Below are 22,425 nucleotides of genomic sequence, written 5' to 3' on the forward strand. Positions count from 1 at the left end.
TCTCATACTGGTCACTGGAAGTTCAACATGGCACATCATGGCAAAGAACTCTCTGAGGATCTGAAAAAAAGAATTGTTGCTGTACATAAAGATGGATTAGGCTATAAGAAAATTGCTAAGACCCTGAAACTGAGCTGCAGCATGGTGGCTAAGACCATACAGCGATTTAACAGGACAGGCCTCACCATGGTCGGCCAAAGAAGTTGAGTGCACGTGCTCAGCGTCATATCCAGAGGTTGTCTTTGGGAAATAGACGTATGAGTGCTGCCAGCATTGCTGCAGAGGTTGAAGGGGTGGGGGGGGGGGTCAGTCTGTCAGTGCTCAGACCATACGCCGCACACTGCATCAAATTGGTCTGCACGGCTTTTGTCCAAGAAGGAAGCCTCTTCTAAAGATGATGCACAAGAAAGCCCACAGTTTGCTGAAAACAAGCAGACTAAGGACATTGATTACCAGAACCATGTCCTGTGGTCTGATGAGACCAAGATAAACCTATTTGGTTCAGATGGTGTCAAGCGTGTGTGGCAGTAACCAGGTGTGGAGTACAAAGACAAGTGTGTCTTGCCTACAGTCAAGCATGATGGTGGAAGTGTTATGGTCTGGGGCTGCATGAGTGCTGCTGGCACTGGGGAGCTACAGTTCATTGAGGGAACCATGAATGCCAACATTTACTGTGACATGCTGAAGCAGAGCATGATCCCCTCCCTTCGGAGACTGGGCCGCGGGGCAGTATTCCAACATGATAACGACCCAAAACACACCTCCAAAATGACCACTGCCTTGCTAAAGAAGCTGAGGGTAAAGGTGATGGACTGGCCAAGCATGTCTCCAGACCTAAACCCTATTGAGCAACTGTGGGGCATCCTCAAACAGAAGGTGGAGGAGTGCAAGGTCTCTAACATACACCAGCTCCGTGATGTCGTCATAGAGGAGTGGAAGAGGACTCCAGTGGCAACCTGTGAAGCTCTGGTGAACTCCATGCCCAAGAGGGTTAAGGCAGTGCTGGAAAATAATGGCAGCCACACAAAATATTGACACTTTGGGTCCAATTTGGACACTTTCACTTAGAGGTGTACTCACTTTTGTTGCCAGCGATTTAGACATGAGAGGCTGTGTTTTGAATTATTTTGAGGGAAATGTAAATTTAAACTGTTATACAAGCTGTACACTCACCACTTTACATTGTAGCAAAGTGTCATTTCTTCAGTGTTGTCACATGAAACGATATAATAAAATATTTACAAAAATGTGAGGGGTGTACTCACTTTTGTGAGATACTGTATGTCAACAAGACTGCAGCAAGGAGACAAGTGGATAATGTATTTGTGGTTCCATTCAGCATGAGCTATTGACAGCCCAGATTGTAAAAATGATCCAAAAAAACGGTGTCTCCAAGGAGGTATATCTCTCAGCAGGCCTTATGGCACACAATGCCAGAGCAAAGCTGTCTTCCTGGGCAGCCTGCAAGGGTGTTTATCTGCTGCAGGGAAGCAACATGATCATTGTATGGCACCTTCTTGTCCCATTATCAGGTAGACCCAGCAACTTTGATGAAGTTCATATTTTGGAGAGTGGTTCTCCAGTTTTCAGTTTTGTGAGTTTCCCTATCATTTTTTTTTCTGCCTCACTTTTTTTCTCCTTTTTCCCACTGCTAATGTGCCTTTTTTTTGCCTATAGAACTGGAAAGTTGTATACCTACATAATATGCTGGGAAAGATATCCCAAATTTTTACCCACAACTAAAGCCTAAGGTGCACAGGCTGGTGCTGGGGTAGGAGAAAAGAAAAAAAGGGGAAGAAGGAAAAAAGGATGCGGAAAAAGAGATAAAAAGGGAAGGGAGAAAAAAGGGGAAAAAGAGGAGAGGGAGACAAAAAAGGCAGGAGGAAGGAAGAGGAAACGGGAGGGGGGAAAAAAAAAAAAAAAAAGGGGGAAAAAGGAAAACGAAAAAGGAAGAAAAAGGAAGGAAGGAAAAAGAAGGGAGAAGGGGGATGCTGGGAAGAGGAGAAACAAGGAGACCAAGAGTGAATCGACCCAGGGGTCAGAAAAATGATGGGAGGGCTGGTGGGACTTTAGAGGTACCAGGTAGATCAAAAAAATATAAATGTCCTTAAAAACATGAAATATTTATTAATATTGCATCTTTAAAAACAAAACAGACAATACAAAAATTGTTCATGTAGGTCTGACATGTACAAAATGAATATGTGATGAATATGTGATGTCAGACCTACATGAACTACAAGACCTACTTTTCCTTTTTTCCCCCTTCCCTTTGTATCTCTTTTTCCGCATCCTTTTTTCCTTCTTCCCCTTTTTTTCTTTTCTCCTACCCCAGCACCAGCCTGTGCACCTTAGGCTTTAGTTGTGGGTAAAAATTTGGGATATCTTTCCCAGCATATACATTATACAACTTAGGGATGTGGTACCTTTTGATATAATTTTTTGATACAAACACACAATTTATTTGCATACCTACATAATAGTAATTTTTCTTTCCTGGCACATAATCCCACCCTTGTTTTCAGCCCACATTGTGACTACAATGCTGGCAGCTGGGTGTGGCATAAACATAGAGTGGAATCGGTCCTATTAGATAAGAGATGGAGCTTACCCATGACTCATGTATGCTGCCATACTTACAGTAGGGGAAATAATTACTTGATCCCCTGCAGATTTTGTAAGTTTTCCCACTTACAAAGAAATGAAGGGCCAATCATTTTTTTCATAGGTGTATTTTAAATGATAGAAACAGAATATCAACCAAAAATCCAGCAAAAAAAACATGATACAAATGTTACAAATTGAGTTGCATTTCAGTGAGTAAAATACGTATTTGATCCCAAAGCAAAACATGACTTAGTACTTGGTGGAGAAACCCTTGTTGGAAATTAAGAGGTAAAACGATTTTTGTAGTTGGTTACCAGGTTTTCTCACATCTCAAGAGGGATTTTGGTCCACTCTTCTTTACAGATCTTCTCTAAATCCTTAAGGTTTCTTGGCTGTCACTTGGCAATTTCAAGTTTCAGCTCCCTCCATAAATCTTCTATAGGATTAGGGTCTGGGGACTGGCTAGGCCACGCCATGACCTTTAATGTGCTTCTTCTTGAGCCACTCTTTTGCTGCCTTGGTGGTAAGTTTTGGGTCATTTTTATGCAGACCCATCCAAGACCCATCTTCAGTGTTCTGGCTGAGGGAAGAAGGTTCTCATCCAAGATTTTACAATACATGGCCCTGCTCTTTGGCCCTTTAATGCAGCAAAGTTGGCCTGTACCTTTAGCAGAGAAACAGCACTGAAGCATCATGTTTCCACCTCTTTTTTCTTCCTCCAAAGTCGAGTCGAGTAAATGCCAAAGAGCTCAGTTTTGATTCAGAGAATTATTGGGAGAAAGTGCTGAGACCAAAATTGACTATGACCCTAAGAACACCATCCCTACAGTCAAGCATGGAGGTGGAAATAATATGCTGTTGGGCTGTTTCTCTGCTAAAGGCACAGGCTGACTTTGCTGCTTTGAGGGGCCAATGGACAGGGGCCATGTATTGTAACATTTTGGATGAGAACCTTCTTCCTTCAGACGGAACACTGAAGATGGGTCGTGGACAGGTCTTCCAGCATGACAATGACCCAAAACATACCACCAAGGCAACAAAGGAGTCGCTCAAGAAGAAGCACATTAAGCTCATATAGTGGCCTTGCCAGTCTCCAGACCTTAACCCTAGAGACAATTTATGGAGGAAGCTGAAGCTTCAAGTTTCCAAACGACAGCCAAGAAATCTTAAGGATTAAGATAATATCTTTAAAGAAGAGTGGACCAAAAATCCCTCCTGAGATGTGTGCAAACCTGGTAACCAACTATAGGAAATGTCTTACCTCTGTGCTTGCCAACAAGGGTTTCTCCACCAAGTACTAAGTCATGTTTTGCTTGGGGATCAAATACTTATTTTACTCACTGAACTGCAACTCAACTGATAACATTTGTTTCATGTGTCTTTTATGGATTTTTGGTTGATATTTTGTCTCTATCATTTACAATACAGCTATTGTAAAAAATGATAGACCCTTAATTTCTTTGTAAGTGGGCAAACTTAAAAAAATTGCAAGGGATCAAACAATTTCTCCCCCCACTATATTTGCCATGAAAGGAAAATTACTGACAGTTTTGTATACAATTTCCAACTTGTCCTAAAAAGGAAGTCCCACTTTATGTCCTCCCACCCTCCTCTAACACTTTTGGATGTTTTTTTTTTTTTTGGATGTGAACGGATACCTAGTTTTGGTAGGTAACCACTTCCACTTTGGGTCGGTTCGCCTAGGTGATTCAATGGAAAGCTCACCCCCTCTCTGCAGCCCTGGGGCACATCACAGGTCCCAACAGGCTGCAGGCCCATTAACACAGGACAGATCTGGTCACAGCCGGCTTCCCACACTAAACATGCTGGCGCCGGGGACCTGAAGACTGACGACCCAGGTGAGGGCAGCACTGGATTTTTTGACAGGTAAATGTCCTATATTAAAAGTCAGCAACTACAAGTATTTATAGCTGCTGACTTTTAATTTTTCTTTCAAAAAGGCTGAACCTGTTTCATTTACTTTTCCACATTAAAACAGGTGTCAAAGATTACTAGGGTAAGGGCTAAGGATTTGAAGGTACCTTGACTGTATTTTCTCTTGATAACATCAGTTTTTACGACTCAGCTATAAGAGAAACACTAAACAATGGTGTTGTTCATGGCAGATTACCATGGAGAAAACCACTCTCCTTCTCAGATTCCATGATCCACAGCCTTACTGTAACAATGTTCTGTTCACAATCCCAACAAAAGGCTGAGGCATGTTCTGAAGCAGGCCATTCAAGCGAGACATCCCAAGAATATTCATAAACCTAAAGCAGAAGTCTAGGCTAATCAATTGGTATAATGTGATGAGCTAAAGTGCTTCCTAAAAAAGACCCAATATAAAAACAGCTACTAAGAGCCTCCCAGAGAAAACTGATTAATTTACTTACTGACTAGGATGTTGTCCCCAAAATATAAAAAAAAAAAAAACTCAGCACCAGACTAATATAACCATCAGATAAAGTCACACTAAAGGTTTTTTTTTTTTTAGATGGGATGCAGTTTACATGAATTTCGATTTATTTATTACAAAAATCAAACACAAAAAAAATAACAAAACAATTTCAGGGTCATAAATACTTTCCACTACCCTGCACCATAACCGTAATGACAACGTTGTCAAAACACCACCATGAGTTTGGACCATTCCAGCCATTGCCATAATACCTACAGTATCCCACAAAAGTAAGTACACCCCTCACATTTTATAAATATTTTATTATATCTTTTCATGTAACAACACTGAAGAAATGACACTTTGCTACAATGTAAAGTAGCGAGTGTAAAGCTTTGTGAGGGATTAGCTCGGTGGCGGGTGTGGATGACCCCTTGGGGGGTGCGTTTTCCCAGAGAGGTAGCCGACAAGTGCTTGCAAACAAACAGTGTGGTTTATTAAATGGTGTTTTCTTCACCAGGCTGTATGCAGCAAAACATCCAAAATAAAATAAAACAGAAAATAAATCCTTGCCTCTGTGGGCGGCTACCTTCTCACAACTGGAACCTGCCTAAGTGTCTGTCTCCAACCTACCGTCGGGCAGACTTCCTTGTCCTACAGCGGACACTCAATAGTCCTTTTATAATAGCTTCACAGGGCAACACAGTCCTTTATTTCTTTCACATCAACAGTTCGTCTTCTCACCTTTGAGACGTATTCACCCTTGGTTACCGTCCCGGGCACACATCACTCCGGGGGGTCTTCTCCCAGGCCCACACATCCTGTCGGGAGGCACACGCTGACTGTCCTCCTGCTCCCAGCCCACATGGCTTCAGGATGCAGCTTCCGGAGGCAGCAAACAATAGGAATTTCTCTGAACAAATTATAGAGCCTTAACTCCCTCATTCTGAACAGGTGAAGGCCTTTCAACTTCCTGCTGGCTAGCTCTGTAGCCAACACCCTAAATTAATTAATGGACTTTCTAAATCAGGTAGAAATGTATCTCCTTCCTGTGACTACATTCCCAGATTTAGCTGACTTCCTGTTACATACCCCCCCCCTCTTGTTTCAACCCTAGGGTTGGGACACAGATTTCCAGGCACGCATGTGTCAAGCACTGCTGACTCACTGATAAGCCTCCTATTATCCTCAAGCTTCCGGATGAAACTGTTTTGTCATCTTCATTGACGGATTTCTCATAAATGCCACACAGTTTGTCTCTCATCTCATATACACATTCTTCAACTGCATTTTTGGCATCATTTCGCTCCTTCTCGTTTCTGTCATCTTCATTGACAGCTTTCTCATAAATGTCAGACAGCTTGTCCCTCATAACCGTCTGTCCAATCCACCATGGAGGACCGTGATCCATAGGCAACTCAATTGGGCTAGTCTTAATGTCTTCAACATTCTTAAGACGCCTCTCTCTGCAATCCATAAATGTTTTCCACAAAACTTTGAGAACCTTTGCTTCACTAAGCTTTGTTCCAAGTAGGGACTCTTGACATCCCTCTGTGACTTGAGTTGCCTCTCCATACAGCTGTACACAATCATTGACTTTTTGTTGTAAAAGGGAATGATCTTCCTTCTTGAGCTTTGCTTGCTCTAAGATGCTGTGCAGAGGATTTTCCAATTGAGACAACAGGCTGTCACACATTTCTTCAAAGTGACCCCTGTTCCTTTTCCCAGAGATATCAATATCATTCAAACATTTCATATTCATAGGCAGATCTGAAGCATTTGCACTCATCAACTTCTTAAACTTTTCGCCCTCCTGAGCGAGTCGCAGTAAAGGCCTACTATTTGATTTGATATTCAGTTTATATTTCTTGCCAAACTCTTCACAGAAGTAGCCAACCAGAACATCATCAACTTTCCTTCCACCAACATAGGGGTCAAAGGCAACAACACAGTTGAACCCAGCGATCTGGGTGGTATCCATTATAGACCTCCTCTCTGCATCAGTGAAGAAGCATGGAACTGCAACACATTCTTTTACAGGTTTCTTCAATGCACTTTCTGCTGAACTATTTGACCGCTCAAGGTCACCTAGTTCTTTTTCTCTATCTGAATTCCACATGGAATGCATCTCAAGATCACGATCAAACTTCTGCCACCCGTCTTTCACCAGTTCCATTTTGGAAACACTCCCTGAAAGGCACTTATTCATTTGCTTCACGTTTTCACCAACAGCCTTAGTTTTCTCCACTAGGTTTTCAGCCTGAACTGAGAAATCACCACATTTCTTACTCAGCTCCTTTGTTTGCTGAAGCTCTAATGATACATTTTCCAATGCTTGAAGTTTTTGAAGGAACGGTTTATTCCAAAGGGGTGATTCAAGCCACATGTCGTCACATTTCTGAGGCTCACTCAGGACAGACCCCAAAACACTGATCCTTTTAAAAACTGCATCAGGCACACTATCCCCTCTTTGGGACAGATCCTCTGTTGCCTGGAATTCCTCTTCCAGTTCCTGCAACGGAATCTTCATCTCTTCTACTTGCTGTTCTAAGGCTCGCTTAGACTTTTCTAGCTCCTGAACGCTTTTCACAACATCATCCTTGGAGCTGACCAATTCTTCCATTTCTGTACGCAGCTGTTTAACACTTTCTAGTTCAGCCTTACACTCTAGAGCTTCCTCCAAAGAGCGAGCCAAGAACAGGGCTTTGCTCTCGTTATCACGCACCTCCGTTTCTGCACGTGCGCGTTCTTCTGCATATTTTGCAGACACAGTCTTCTCTTCACCAAGCATCTGATCAAACTTCTTTTTCACATCTTCAACACACTGTAATGAACCAACGCTTTCTTCCATGCGTTTTTTCATATCCGCTATCTGAGCTTGCAATGTTGCGACTTGCTCTGATAGGTTTTTCTTTGCTTCCGCCTCCTCTTTTAATTGTTCCAGGAAGCCATTTTTCTCATCTTCCATTTGTTTGAGCTTTGTGCTAAAACTCAGCCTTTGACACCTCTCTTCCTGTAAGAGTTCCTGCGTGTCTTGCAGCTGCGATTCCAAGATAGAAAAATCTTCCGCAATTTCTCTAGATTTGCTGTCTGCTTGAGAAAGCTGATTTGTAACATTGTCCAACTCAACCTGCAGTCGGTTTGCCTTCTCTGACAGCTTAGCACACAATCGGTCACCTTCTGACACCTTGACTTGCGATTCCAGAAGCTGTGCCTCTACTTTTTCCCTCTTATGTTCACAATCTCCTTTTCCCTGCATAAGAGCCTTCACCTCATTGGCTAGCATCTGGGAATAAGAATGTAATTCTGCCACACAGGCTTCTTTCTCCTTTAACTGCTGCTGGACACGTTGGGCTTCCCCTTTCCAACTTTCACAGTCCGCACGCCATTCATTTACCACATTGCTCAAAGTAGTGAGCTCATACACAGTACTCAGTAATTTAGCCTCTCTTTCACTTTTCTCGTTGTCGCTGAGAGACAATGTCGTTTTCAGAGCGACATTCTGTTCCTGCGACTCCTGCAGGTCTATTTTTGTAGCTCCCAAAGACTGAAGACTTTTTTCCAGCTGATTACGCAACTCCAACATATCAGCCATACTTTGCTTCTGCAAAGTCTGAATTTCACTTTCCTTTTCCATGAGGATGGTATCTTTCTCCATTATAGTCTCTCTGCGTTTTTGCAACTCGACCAAAAGAAGAGCAGTGGATTCTTCCCACTGTAACACATGAGACTTGAGTAGTTCATTCATTTCCTGCAAGTTTCTATGCTCCATTTTAAGCAATTCCAAGGCTTGTTCCTTTTCTTCCATTTTCCGTTGCAAGGCATCCAACTCAGCCCTGCACACATACTCGGTTTCCTCCAAACCGATGGCCTCCATTGGCTGCTGGCGTCTCTGTTTCCAGCCTGCCATGCTCTCTTGATGAGCCTTTTGTTGAGCTGCAAAGCTCTGCTGAAAATCCGCATTTGCCTGCTGTTGAGCTGCATTTGCTTGCTGTTGAGCTGCATTTGATATAATCAGATGTTTCAACATCTCCTCCATTTTGAGTTTACTTTTCATCTGAGCACACTGCGTCTCCATAGCGGTTTCATCAGTGTTGCTAGGGACAACAACCTTCCTCTTTAGTAGACTCTCTTTAGGCATGGATGGGGCTGGTTCAGACGGCAACATCCCCTCCATCCATAGAATCCGGTCTCTCATTTCATCTATCTTTGCATTCTTCAGGCGTTTTGAACGCCCCATCTTCAATAACTCCACAAACAAATTTTTCACAGTCCAGCAAAAATTTTTCAGACCACTGTCTCTTTAACACATGTAGTTTTTCTCTCTCTCTTGCAGGATCTCTTTTCCTGCACACACAGTTTGTGCAGTCACTTGCACCAGACACAACAAAGTTCATCAAATAATTTTGAGACCGCTGTCTCTTTAAAACACTTTTTTTTTTTTTCTGTCAGGATCTTCTCTCCTGCACACATAGATTGTGCAATCTCATGCACCAGATAAAGTTCATCAAACATTTGCACTTCCTTGCAGGGATCTCTGCTTATGCCCACTGCATACCTCCACCATATGTGAGGGATTAGCTCGGTGGCGGGTGTGGATGACCCCTTGGGGGGTGCGTTTTCCCAGAGAGGTAGCCGACAAGTGCTTGCAAACAAACAGTGTGGTTTATTAAATGGTGTTTTCTTCACCAGGCTGTATGCAGCAAAACATCCAAAATAAAATAAAACAGAAAATAAATCCTTGCCTCTGTGGGCGGCTACCTTCTCACAACTGGAACCTGCCTAAGTGTCTGTCTCCAACCTACCGTCGGGCAGACTTCCTTGTCCTACAGCGGACACTCAATAGTCCTTTTATAATAGCTTCACAGGGCAACACAGTCCTTTGTTTCTTTCACATCAACAGTTCGTCTTCTCACCTTTGAGACGTATTCACCCTTGGTTACCGTCCCGGGCACACATCACTCCGGGGGGTCTTCTCCCAGGCCCACACATCCTGTCGGGAGGCACACGCTGACTGTCCTCCTGCTCCCAGCCCACATGGCTTCAGGACACAGCTTCTGGAGGCAGCAAACAATAGGAATTTCTCTGAACAAATTATAGAGCCTTAACTCCCTCATTCTGAACAGGTGAAGGCCTTTCAACTTCCTGCTGGCTAGCTCTGTAGCCAACACCCTAAATTAATTAATGGACTTTCTAAATCAGGTGGAAATGTATCTCCTTCCTGTGACTACATTCCCAGATTTAGCTGACTTCCTGTTACAGCTTGTACAACAGTGTAAATTTGCTGTCCTCTCAAAAATATAATAACAAAAATAACAAAATAACTCAACACACAGCCATTAATGTCTAAACCGCTGGCAACAAAAGTGAGTACACCCTTAAGTGAAAGTGTCCAAAATGGGCCCAATTAACCATTTACCCTCCCCGGTGTCATGTGACTTGTTAGTGTTACAAGGTCTCAGGTGTGAATGGGGAGCAGGTGTGTTAAATTTGGTGTTATGGCTCTCACTCTCTCATGCTGGTCACTGGAAGTTCAACATGGCACCTCATGGCAAAGCACTCTCTGAGGTCCAAAAAAAAAAAAAGAATTGTTGCTCTAAAAAAAGATGGCCTAGGCTATAAGAAGATTGCCAAGACCCTGAAACTGAGCTGCAGCACAGTGGCCAAGACCATACAGCGGTTTAACAGGACAGGTTCCACTCAGTACAGGCCTTGCCATGGTTGACCAAAGAAGTCGTGTGCACGTGCTCAGCGTCATATCCAGAGGTTGTCTTTGGGAAATAGATGTATGAGTGCTGCCAGCATTGCCGTAGAGGTTGAAGGGATGGGCGGTGAGCCTGTCAGTGCTCAGTCCAAACGCCGCGCACTGCATCAAATTAGTCTGCATGGCTGTCCTCCCAGGAGGAAGCCTATTCTAAAGATGATGCACAAGAAAGCCCCCCAAAAATTTGCTGAGGATAAGCAGACTAAGCGAGGATGCAATTACTGGAACCATGTCATGTGGTCTGACGAGACCAAGATAAACTTATTTGGTTCAGATGGTGTCAAGTGTGTGTGGCGGCAACCAGGTGAGAAGTACAAAGACAAGTGTGTCTTGCCTACTGTCAAGAATGGTGGTGGGAGTGTCATGGTCTGGGGTTGCATGAGTGCTGCCAGCACAGGGGAGCTACAGTTCATTAAGGGAACCATGAATGCCAACATGTACTGTGACATTCTGAAGCAGAGCATGATTCCCTCCCTTCGGAGACTGGGCCGCAGGGCAGTATTCCAAGATAATAACAACCCCAAACACACCTCCATGATGACCACTGCCTTGCTAAAGAAGCTGACGGTAAAGGTGATGGACTGGCCAAGTATGTCTCCAGACCTAAACCCTATTGAGCATCTGTGGGACATCCTCAAATGGAAGGTGGAGGTGGAGGAGCGCAAAGTCTCTAACATCCATCAGCCCTGTGATGTCGTCGTGGAGGAGTGGAAGAGGACACCAGTAGCAACCTGTGAAGCTCTGGTGAACTCCATGCCCAAGAGGGTTAAAGCAGTGCTGGAAAATAATGCTGGCCACACAAAATATTGACACTTTGGGCCCAATTTGGACATTTTCACTTAGGGGTTTACTCAATTTCGTTTCCAGCAGTTTAGACATTAATGACTGTGTGTTGAGTTACTTTGAGGCGACAGCAAATTTACACTATTATACAAGCTATACACTCACTACTCTACATTGCAGCAAAGTGTCATTTCTTCAGTGTTGTCACATGAAAAGGTATAATAATATTTACAAAAATGTGAGGGGTGTACTCACTTTTGTGAGATACTGTACCTGCCATGCAGCTCTGGTTGGCAGTTACAGAAAATATAGTACTGAGGTTTTGACAATGAAGGAGATGGGAGATTCCAGTAGTTGACTATCATACAAGTTCAGATACTTATTTCTTGAATGTTTAAAGTGTAAGTTACTTTTAATGGTTAAACTGGGCTGGGCTTGCGCATACAGTAAGTGGTTTAATTTACCCTTTTGGCCTGGTTCACACCTATGCAGGTTACATTTGATGCATTTTCCAGGTGTGTTTTGCCTTTTTTCCCCACGCACGTTTAATGCATTTTTAACCACTTCCCACAAACCGAAGAAGTGGTTGTATCGGGTGTTGCCTGCAGCTAGAGACATCACCCCGGTACCATTTTTCAGAGCCATCGGTCAGCTTTCTGGTGATAACAACCAATGCGGCTCAGCAGCTGCTCGCCCGTTATCACAGGCAGAAAAAGGGAACGTCCCCCTCTCCTGCCAACTTCCGATGCTCTGCCCGGGTCTCCCATCCAACTGGCTGGTCAGAGTCACGAACGAAGCCAGATTCGGCTTTGATCAGGTCTCCGATAAGTAACCGAAAGAAGCATCACAACGTCACTTCTAGTTTACTCGGCTGCTAATGGCGCCGATTTGAAAAGAGTGACAGTATTAAAAAATGCAGATGTTAGCCTTTTGAATACTTTTAAGTGCAAAGGAGGGATTTGGGGTCTTTTAGACCCCAGATCCCTCCATAAAAAGTACCTGTCACTGCCTATTACTTTCACAAGGGATGTTTACATTCCTTGTGACAACAATAAACGTGATCAGATTTTTTTTAAAGAAACAGTGAAAAATATAAAAAATAAAATAAAATAAATAGGAAAAAAAAAATAAAAATTTAAAGCGCCCCCATCCCCGTGTGCTCGCACACCAAAGAAAAGGCATATGTAAGTCGCCCCCCAAATGTAAACAGTGTTCAAATAACACATGTGAGGTATTGTCGCGATCCTCAGAGCGAGAGCAATAAATCTAGCAAAAGACCTCCTCTGTAACTCTAAACTGGTAACCGTTAAAATTTATTAAAGCGTTGCCTATGGAGATTTCTAAGTACCGTAATTTGTCGCCATGCCACGAGTGTGCGCAAATTTAAACAATAACATTTTATACAATGCTCATTTAGGTATAGGAGAACAATAAAATACTTACCTATTTTATCCTCTGCCCTTCCCCGCAGCTAAATCAGTCCCTGCAGTCTCTTTTCCTTATGTTGTAGAGGTCTAAGATCCTAATGTCATCAAGAACAAAACAGGGTCCATAGGCCTGCATTGGATGTGTTCAGGCAAGGGGGGACACTCTACCACTGGAGCATGGAGGACCACTGTCTTCTGGGGAAGCGGAGGATCAGGTAATGCTACATCTGCATTGGCATTGTGCCCCAGTGTGAATAGCAGTGGCAAGATTATGCTGATCCTTGCTGCTGTTTTTGACACCTGTGAGGGGCTAGCTGTGGCCGCTGAGCCCATACACTTTAAACACAGGTTGCTGGCGGCCACAGATACATTAGCTGCTCACAGGTGTCAAAAACAGCAGCAGGAATAAGCAGATTCCTACCATTGCTATTCTCACTGGGACATGATGCCCATGGAAATATAGCCTATTGCTGGCCATACAATATACAATTGTCTTGTACAATTTTCCTTTAGATTTACCAAAACCATATCATTTATATACAGGTGCATCTCATAATATTAGAATATCATCAAAAAGTTTATTTATTTCAGTAAATCAATTAAAAAAATGAAAGTCATATATTATATAGATGCGTTACAGAGTGATATATTTCAAGCATTTCTTTCTTTTAATATTTATGATTATGACTTACAGCTAGTAAAAAAATTCAGTATCTCAGAAAATTTGAATATTACATAAGACCAATTTAAAAAAAAATTGATTTTTAATACAGAAATGTTGGCTTACTGAAAAGTATGTCCATGTACTGTATAGAATGCACTCAATACTTTATGGGGCTCCTTTTGCATGAATTACTGCATCAATGTGGCGTGGCATGGAGGCGATCAGCCTGTGGCACTGCTGAGGTGTTATGGAAGCCCAGGTTGCTTTGATAGTGGCCTTCAGCTCGTCTGCATTGTTGGGTCTGGTGTCTCTCATCTTCCTCCTGACATTACTTCATAAAATCTTTATGGGGTTTTGGTCAGGTGAGTCTGCTGGCCAATCAAGCACAGTGATGCAATGATCATTATTGGTACATTTGGCAGTGTGGGTAGGTGCCAAGTATTGCTGGAAAATGAAATCAGTATCTCCATAAAGCTGGTCAGCAGAGGGAAGCATGAAGTGCTCTAGAATTTTCTGGTAGAGGACTGCGCTGACTGGACTTCATAAAACACAGTGGGCCAACACCAGCAAATGACATGGCTCCCAGAATCATCACTGACTGTGGATTGCATTTAATTTGGAAATCAAGGTCCCAGAGTCTAGAGGAAGAGTGGAGAGGCACAGAATCCAAGTTGCATGAGGTCCAGTGTGAAGTTTCCATGGGGAGCCATGCCATCTGCTGGTGGTGGTCCATTGTGTTTTATCAAGTCCAAAGTCAGAGCAGCCCTCTACCAGGACATTTTGGAGCACTTCATGCTTCCCTCTGCTGTTTTATGATGAGCCTGATTTTATTTTCTAGCAGGACTTGGCACCTGCCCACACTGCCCAAAGTACCAATACCTGGTATCTCTGTGCTTGATTGCTCGCCTGACCTAAACCCCATAGAGAATCTGTGGGGTATTGTCAAGAAGAAGATGAGAGACACCAGCCTCAATGCAGGGCCTGTGCTAGACTATTTTTCGCCCTAGGCAAGACCAGCTACTTGCGCCCCCCCCCCCCAAAAAAAAAAAAAAAAAAAGGGAAGGGGTTAAAAACTCCTCTATGTCACACCCAGTGACCCTGATCCGATGGTTCCTCCATGTTATGCTTTCATACCCAGTGACCCCCCATATTCCTCCATGTGACACTCAGGGACCCTAATGTCCCTCCGTGTCACACCTAGGGACTTTGATGTTTTTCTATGTCACACCCTTGGACCCCAATATTCCTCCATGTCATGCTGTCATACCCACTGACCCTGATGTTCCTCCATGTCACACCCAGGGACCCCTGTGTTCCTCCATGTCATGCTGTCATACTCAGTGACCCCAATGTTCCTCTATGTCAGACCCTGATGTTTTTCCATGTCACAGTTGGGGACCCTGATCTTCCTACATGTCACACCTGGGGACCCTGATGTTCCTCCGTGTCACACATGGGGACCCCAATTCCCCATGGCACACCCAGGCACCCCAATTCCTCATGGCACAACTGGTGACCCCGAACTCCTGTTACACCCGGTGACCCCTATCCTTCATGTCACACCTGGTGACTCTGATTCCCCATGGCACACCTGGTGACCCTGATTCCCTTTCCTACCAGGGATGCTCCATGTAACACCCAGGGACCCCGATCCCCTGTTCTGGGGACACTAACTTGGCGGTATGAAGAGAGTGGCCCCCACTCTGCCCTCCTTCACAGTGATCCTGCTGATTCCTTCTCCCAGGACGCTCCTCTCCTGGACCACAGTGCTCACCACAGCTCAAACCGGCTCCTGGTGGAGGGAAAAGCAGCAGTCAGAGAGCTCCGCATGTCCTTCATCACCAACCTCCTCAGACCATTCCGGTGCCTCATCGCTTCTGCCCCAGTAATGGTTCCGCCTCCAGTGCCGAGCTCCGCCTCAGGTTCAGTCCTCCGCTCCCTGCTTAATACCAACCCAGGGAAATGGACGGCTGCCTACCAGCTCAGTGCAGAGAGTCGCTTCGTGCCTGGGGTTAAGGCCGTTCAGCTCCAGCTGAAGAGGATCATCTTGCAGGCAGCACTCTGGTGGGCTCCATTCCTGCCTCTTGGGGCTCCTCCAACAGTGGTGGAAAGCCAGGGCCTGATAGTTCTGCCACTGCCCAAGACTCCTGGCATCTTTCTCTGTCCCTTCTTCCTCCCCTACCGCCACCTCTCCCCTCAGCTCATAATAATCATTCATGATGGAGAGAGAGTGCCGACTCCTGGCTGCGCCCCTAGATGGCAATGTGCCCTAGGCGGCTGCCTAGTTTGCCTAGTGGAAGCACTGGCCCTGCCTCCATGCCACGCCACATTGGTGCAGTAATTCATGCAAAAGGAGCCCCCACCAAGTATTGAGTGCATACTATACTGTACATGGAAATGCTTTTCAGCAAGTCAACATTTCTGTATTAAAATCCTTTTGTAATATTCTACTTTTCTGTAAAACTGAATTTGGGGTTTTCACTAGCTGTAAGCCATAATCATCAAAATTGAAAGAAAGAAATGCTTAAAAATATTTAACTCTGTGTGTAACACATCTATGAAAAATATATGAGTTCCACTTTTTGGAATCAAATTACTGAAATAAATTAACTTATTGATGATATTATTATTTTTTGAGATGCACCTGTATACTTTCAATTTGTATGCAATCAGGCAGGCCCATGCACTACATAGTTGAAGCCCTCATTCACAGTGAACACGGGTTTGTAGTTGTGCGAGTTCAGCTGAACTCCCAATTATTTAAACCCGCAGTGTGAGTTTGGGGGCGGAATTACTGCAGGAACTACTTTTGGAAATCAGTGCACCAATTGGGACAGTGTCGTTGCTGGCAATAGGCTGCGATTTGGCATGCGATTTGACATGTCAAATTGCATGACAAACAGGGGCAAAGGTAAATTTTATGGAAATTGAATAAGAAAATTGTATAAGGTATAGCTTGCTTAAAGCGGTAATAAAGTAAAAAAACAAAGTTTCACCCTGCAAGGCAATATCATAATGTGCTAGTATGCATTGCACACCAGCAGGTTATGAAAGACTTACATTAAAACAAAGCCCTTCAGCAGCTTGCTGCCACTGCTGCAGAGGCTTCCATCTTCATTGGATCCTCCTTCCAGGTTCGCAGACTCCGGCCTTCTGACTGACAGAGCCGTGATGACCTCACGTCATACTCCTGGGTATGCCATTCCTTCAAGGCGCATGCACAGGTGGCGCCACATGCTGCTGCTTGCTAGAATAGCTCCTAAATGGTGCACGCTTAGGAGATTTTCATTTCAACCTACAGGTAAGCTTTATTATAAGCCTACCTGTAGGTAAAAATAATAATTTACTACCACCAAGTGAAATAGTTTCTCCTCTCCCCTAGACAAAATGAGCAAATAACTCTTGTGGTGTGGGTGCAACCCCACTTCAAGGGATCATTTAAAAAGTTCTCGGAGTTGGGCTTTAAAGCATATATGTATGAATATATATTTTTAATATTATCGCATAAAAAGGCCATTTCCCCATTGCACGGTATTTTCAAAAAATTGTTTTGCGTCTGTACCCCATTGCAGTGCCCACAGTCTTTAGTGTGAATGCTTCTTAGTTCAGATTCTCTGAATCTGGACAAGATTCGTTAAACCCTTGGTAAATCAAACCTGGGTAGATTTGCCTATCACTAGTCTCAGGTATTTTATATTCAATTTTTAATTCTATTTTTTTTTTTTACATTTTTTTTCTAGAAATGCTGCATTGAGTGCAATCCTTCCTCTAGCCTGATCTGGCATAGTTTAATGATATACAGTGGGGGTGGCTCATCTTCTAGAATCCTTATTTCACCTCTTTGTATTCAGCGAGGTCCTCTTTAGCCGCTTGGATCACATCCAACACCCCCCCCCCCTTTCCCTTTTATACCTGTTACACACTGACTCCCATAGGGCCGCACACACACTGCCTGTCATCATATGGCAATGGCATGCTGAAAAGCCTATGGGGGACACAGGTGATGCTCTACACATAGACTCCAATGAGAAAGAAATGTGGCTCCTGGGTGAAGGCATTTATAATAGACCTGTCACCTGGGAGATGATTAAACATCTAATGTTGTAGCATTAGGGGACACTGCCCATCACCCCATTTCTTGTAGCATTGGGGAACACTGCCAATCACCCCATTTCTTGTAGCATTAGGGGACACTGCCTATCACCCCATTTCTTGTAGCATTAGGGGACACTGCCCATCACCCCATTTCTTGTAGCATTAGGGGACACTGCCCATCACCCCATTTCTTGTAGCATTAGGGGACACTGCCCATCACCCCATTTCTTATAGCATTAGGGGACACTGCCCATCACCCCATTTCTTGTAGCATTAGGGGACACTGCCCATCACCCCATTTATTGGGCTCACCATAATGACATGATCACCTAATCCCATGATCCCTATTATAATAAGTTGTGACATTAGACATCTTGTACATCTATGTGACATTAGTCTATTACATCCCCCCTATGTGCAGCTTCTCTCCTGTCCCTGGTGTCCCCTGTGCTGTGTCTACATTGTGCTGGCTGATCTGTGTCCATCCATCCATCCATCCATCCATCTTCCATTGCAGTCCATTGGCTGTGTGCTCCATGCAGTCTTTTCTCTCTCTCGGTGATGGAGCTCCTCTCCGCCCTCCCCTGGATGGAGATGAGTGTGTGCCATGTAGAATGTGATTGTACTATGTATGGTCGGAGGCGATCCCGGGCAAGTGCCCCCCGGTCCCCCCCAGCCTAGCCCCCCATCTATCCATCCATCCATCCCTCTATCCCCCCGCAGTGCCCCCCTCTCACCCCCCTCTCTCTCTCTCTCTCTCCTCTTCTCTCTATTAGATGCAGTCTCTCCGCTCCTCCCCCTCTCCTGCTCATGTTGTGTCTCCGGTTCCTGAGCTCCCGGAGCGGACCGGACCCCCCTCACCCAGCCCCCCCCAGGGGCCCCCGAGGGACCTCGGGGCTCCCCGCAAAGTCCGCTCTCCCGGGGGAGACCCAGGCACCCCGGAGCCAGGAGGACGATCCCCCCAGACAGGCAGAAGACACCCCGACATCGCAGACTCCCCCGAGCCCCGCATCGCAGACATCTCCAACGGGGAAGACGACAGGAGCCCCCCCTCCTCCACCAACACCTCCACCAGGAACTCCCCCATCGACCCCCCTGGAGGAGACCCCCCCGGATCGGACAGAGACCCCCCCGGATCGGACAGAGACCCACCCGGCCGGCGGATGGAAGAGACAGCGGGGAACGCGGTGATCATCAGGATCGGAATCCCGGACCTGCAGCAAACGGTGAGCGACCCGCAAAGGGCATTTCTCTATATAACCTGCTGTATACTCACTCCGGGCATTTCTCTATATAACCTGCTGTATGCACACTACGGGCATTTCTCTATATAACCTGCTGTATACCCACTCCGGGCATTTCTCTATATAACCTGCTGTATACACACTACGGGCATTTCTCTATATAACCTGCTGTATACACACTACGGGCATTTCTCTATATACCTTTCTGTATACCCACTCCGGGCATTTCTCTATATAACCTGCTGTATACACACTACGGGCATGTCTCTATATACCTTTCTGTATACACACTACGGGCATGTCTCTATATACCTTTCTGTATACACACTACGGGCATTTCTCTATATACCTTTCTGTATACCCACTCCGGGCATTTCTCTATATAACCTGCTGTATACACACTCCGGGCATGTCTCTATATAACCTGCTGTATACCCACTACGGGCATGTCTCTATATACCTTTCTGTATACCCACTCCGGGCATTTCTCTGTATAACCTGCTGTATACACACTCCGGGCATGTCTCTATATAACCTGCTGTATACACACTCCGGGCATTTCTCTATATACCTTTCTGTATACACACTGTGGGCATTTCTCTGTATAACCTGCTGTATACACACTCCGGGCATTTCTCTGTATACCCTTCTGTATACCCACTCCGGCATTTCTCTGTATACCCTTCTGTATACCCACTCCGGGCATTTCTCTATATACCTTTCTGTATACACACTCCGGGCATTTCTCTATATACCTTTCTGTATACACACTACGGGCATTTCTCTATATACTCTTCTAGTCTTCTGTATACCCACTCCGGGCATTTCTCTATATAACCTGCTGTATACCCACTCCGGGCATTTCTCTGTATACCCTTCTGCATACCCACTCCAGGAATTTCTCTGTATACCCTTCTGCATACCCACTCCAGGCATTTCTCTATATACCCTGCTGTATACCCACTCTGGGCATTTCTCTGTATACTCTGCTGTATACCCACTCTGGGCATTTCTCTGTATACCCTGCTGCTCTATACCCTGCTGTATACCCTGCTCAGGGCATTTCTCTGTATACCCTCCTCTATACCCTACTGTATACCCTGCTCTGGGCATTTCTCTGTATACCCTGCTGTATACCCTGCTCTATACCCCACTCCAGGCATGTTTCTCTATAACCTGCTCTATACCTTGCTCTATACCCCACTCCAGGCATGTCTCTGTATACCCTGCTCTATACCCCACTATATGCATTCATCTTTATACCTTGTATAGACCACTCCGTGCATCTCTCTGAGTCTGTCTCATCCATATACTCCATATACTCTGTATGTACCTGAACATAGCTCTGTACTATGGAGGAATACACTATATACTGTGCATACACTAGACCTGGGCATTGCATTACTATGGGGCTGGCAATACACCCTATAGTATACTATACTGTCTATAGACATTCTATACACCGGGAGACACTGTCACCAATACCAGCCCTGACATGTCACACCGGGATACACACAATGAACACCTGTCCTGGGAGCATGGATCATCCTCTGTACCAGCCACATGTGTCATTCCAGGGATGCAGCTAGCAAACCTGCCTGAATATATATATATATATCCTCCCATCCATTTATCCATTCATTCTTTAAATGATCTACCTATCCTTCCTTCCTTCCTTCCTTCCTATGATCTACCTATCCTTCAATCTATTATCCACCTTCCTTCCTCCCCTCCTTCCATCTATTCCCCCATCTATTAATCCATTATTTAAATGATCTATCTATCTATCTATCTATCTATCTATCTATCTATCTATCTATCTATCTATCTATCTATCTATCTATCTATCTATCTATCTATCTATCTATCTATCTATCTATCTATCGTCCTTCATTTAATTCATCCACCCAATATTCAAATGATCTATCTGTCTGTCTATCTCTCTAATGATATGTCTGAGCTCTCATGGTATATGAAATACCTGTGCTGGCTGGTATGTGCCCCCCTTCATCTGTAGGCTCCATGTTTCAGTGTTGGAAGATATGAATATATTGGTGGTTTTTTGCCTACATTGATGTCTAAGCTTATAATGTACATTTCTGTGGCCCGTATTCACATGTATCCCAGGTGCAGTCTCATGTTGGTTGGGGCGGCTATGACTAGCAGGGCTTGAGTACAGTGGATGGGGATTTCTGTGCTGTGCTTTTGCAGTGCCTGTCCTCATAGAATGGCAAGTGCAGTAGTTAGCAGTAGCTGGCCAAGTTGTGTAGTAGACAGGATTGCTTTGCCAAGAAAGGGAATAGTGCAGTAGACGCCGTATCATTATGGATCTTATATGTAATGGGAGGATGTGTATAGACACTATGCTGTGTGCCTTCAGATGGGGTGTATATTGCACATGTGTAGAGGGGAAGCCTTTCTACATTACTGGAGAAATGAAGTGCTGGAGATGACAGTGCATCGCCAGCAGGCTCAGGACTGTGATTAACTGTGGTCCTTGCATAAGATTGCAGTGCCTAGCACTGCAAAGCTTCCATGGGAGCTGACAGAGTAAATTTCATTTTACGGGATTTAAGATTATTTGTTACAGTATAACATACCAGATCATTGTTACAGTATTGTTACAATATAACAATTTCAGTCTGACATTTGGGGTGGCCTTGGGTTATGTCTCTTTAGAAAGCACTGCTTGACTCTGAAACTCTGTCTTGCCATGGCACTACTTGCTCATGTTTCTATAGGTGGCACTGCTCAATCATGGAACTATACAGCAGTCCTTCCGTAGGAGCCCCTTACAGTGAGTCACCACACATGGTGTCATAAGGCAGCAGTGTTACAGCATCATGTTAGTACTGGTAATGGCACTACTCATATGAAATGTGGTGAAAGCCAAAAAATATACAAGGATTTGAGATTTTGAGCTCAAATACGTGATCTTCACTAAGGTCTACAGCATAGCCTGAGATCAGGCTTGGCCATTACAAGGATGGTAGATATCTTAGAATGGTGCAATTGTAGCAGAGCTGGAGAATAATGCATAGTGCAGCAAAGTGAATCTGTAGGTAGGTACTGTGTCACAACACACTGCCTTGTAAAATGTTATATATGTCCTGTTTTCAGCACACACCACATCAGCATGTAGGACTCAAGGAAAATTGCCTTGTCTATGTGTTGGGCAAGGCTGCCCAGTGCAGTCCAATGTACAGTATATGGTGTAAATGGGCCCTAAAAGTAACTCAAATACCTGCTATGGCTAATCAAAATGTGGCACCCTGCTACGCCACCTGAGGATGCCACTCTGTAGTATCTGTACAGAGACATTTTTTAAATCTCAATTTGTCCATAGAGGTCAGTGGAGGAATTCTGGGTGTTCTGACCTGGTGCATGGTGCAAGGTACTCTATTGGCACTTTTCCACTGCAAGTACCGGCTCGGCTCTAC

The 22,425-nt window shown here is 44.5% G+C and overlaps 1 protein-coding gene across 5 annotated transcripts in view; it reads left to right on the plus strand.

Moving 5' to 3' along the window:
• The window catches only part of SHANK3 (SH3 and multiple ankyrin repeat domains 3), a 669,097-nt gene that overhangs the window by 139,216 nt on the left and 507,456 nt on the right, over window positions 1-22,425 (plus strand). For all 5 annotated transcript variants that reach the window (XM_082255276.1, XM_082255279.1, XM_082255275.1 and 2 more), the window contains exon 3: window positions 18,518-18,967. In XM_082255276.1, coding sequence (XP_082111402.1) covers window positions 18,518-18,967 — 450 coding nt within the window. The remainder of the gene's footprint in view (window positions 1-18,517; window positions 18,968-22,425) is intronic.

Source organism: Pelophylax lessonae (genome assembly GCF_965119305.1).
Source record: "Pelophylax lessonae genome assembly, chromosome: 4".
Lineage (NCBI taxonomy): Eukaryota > Metazoa > Chordata > Amphibia > Anura > Ranidae > Pelophylax > Pelophylax lessonae.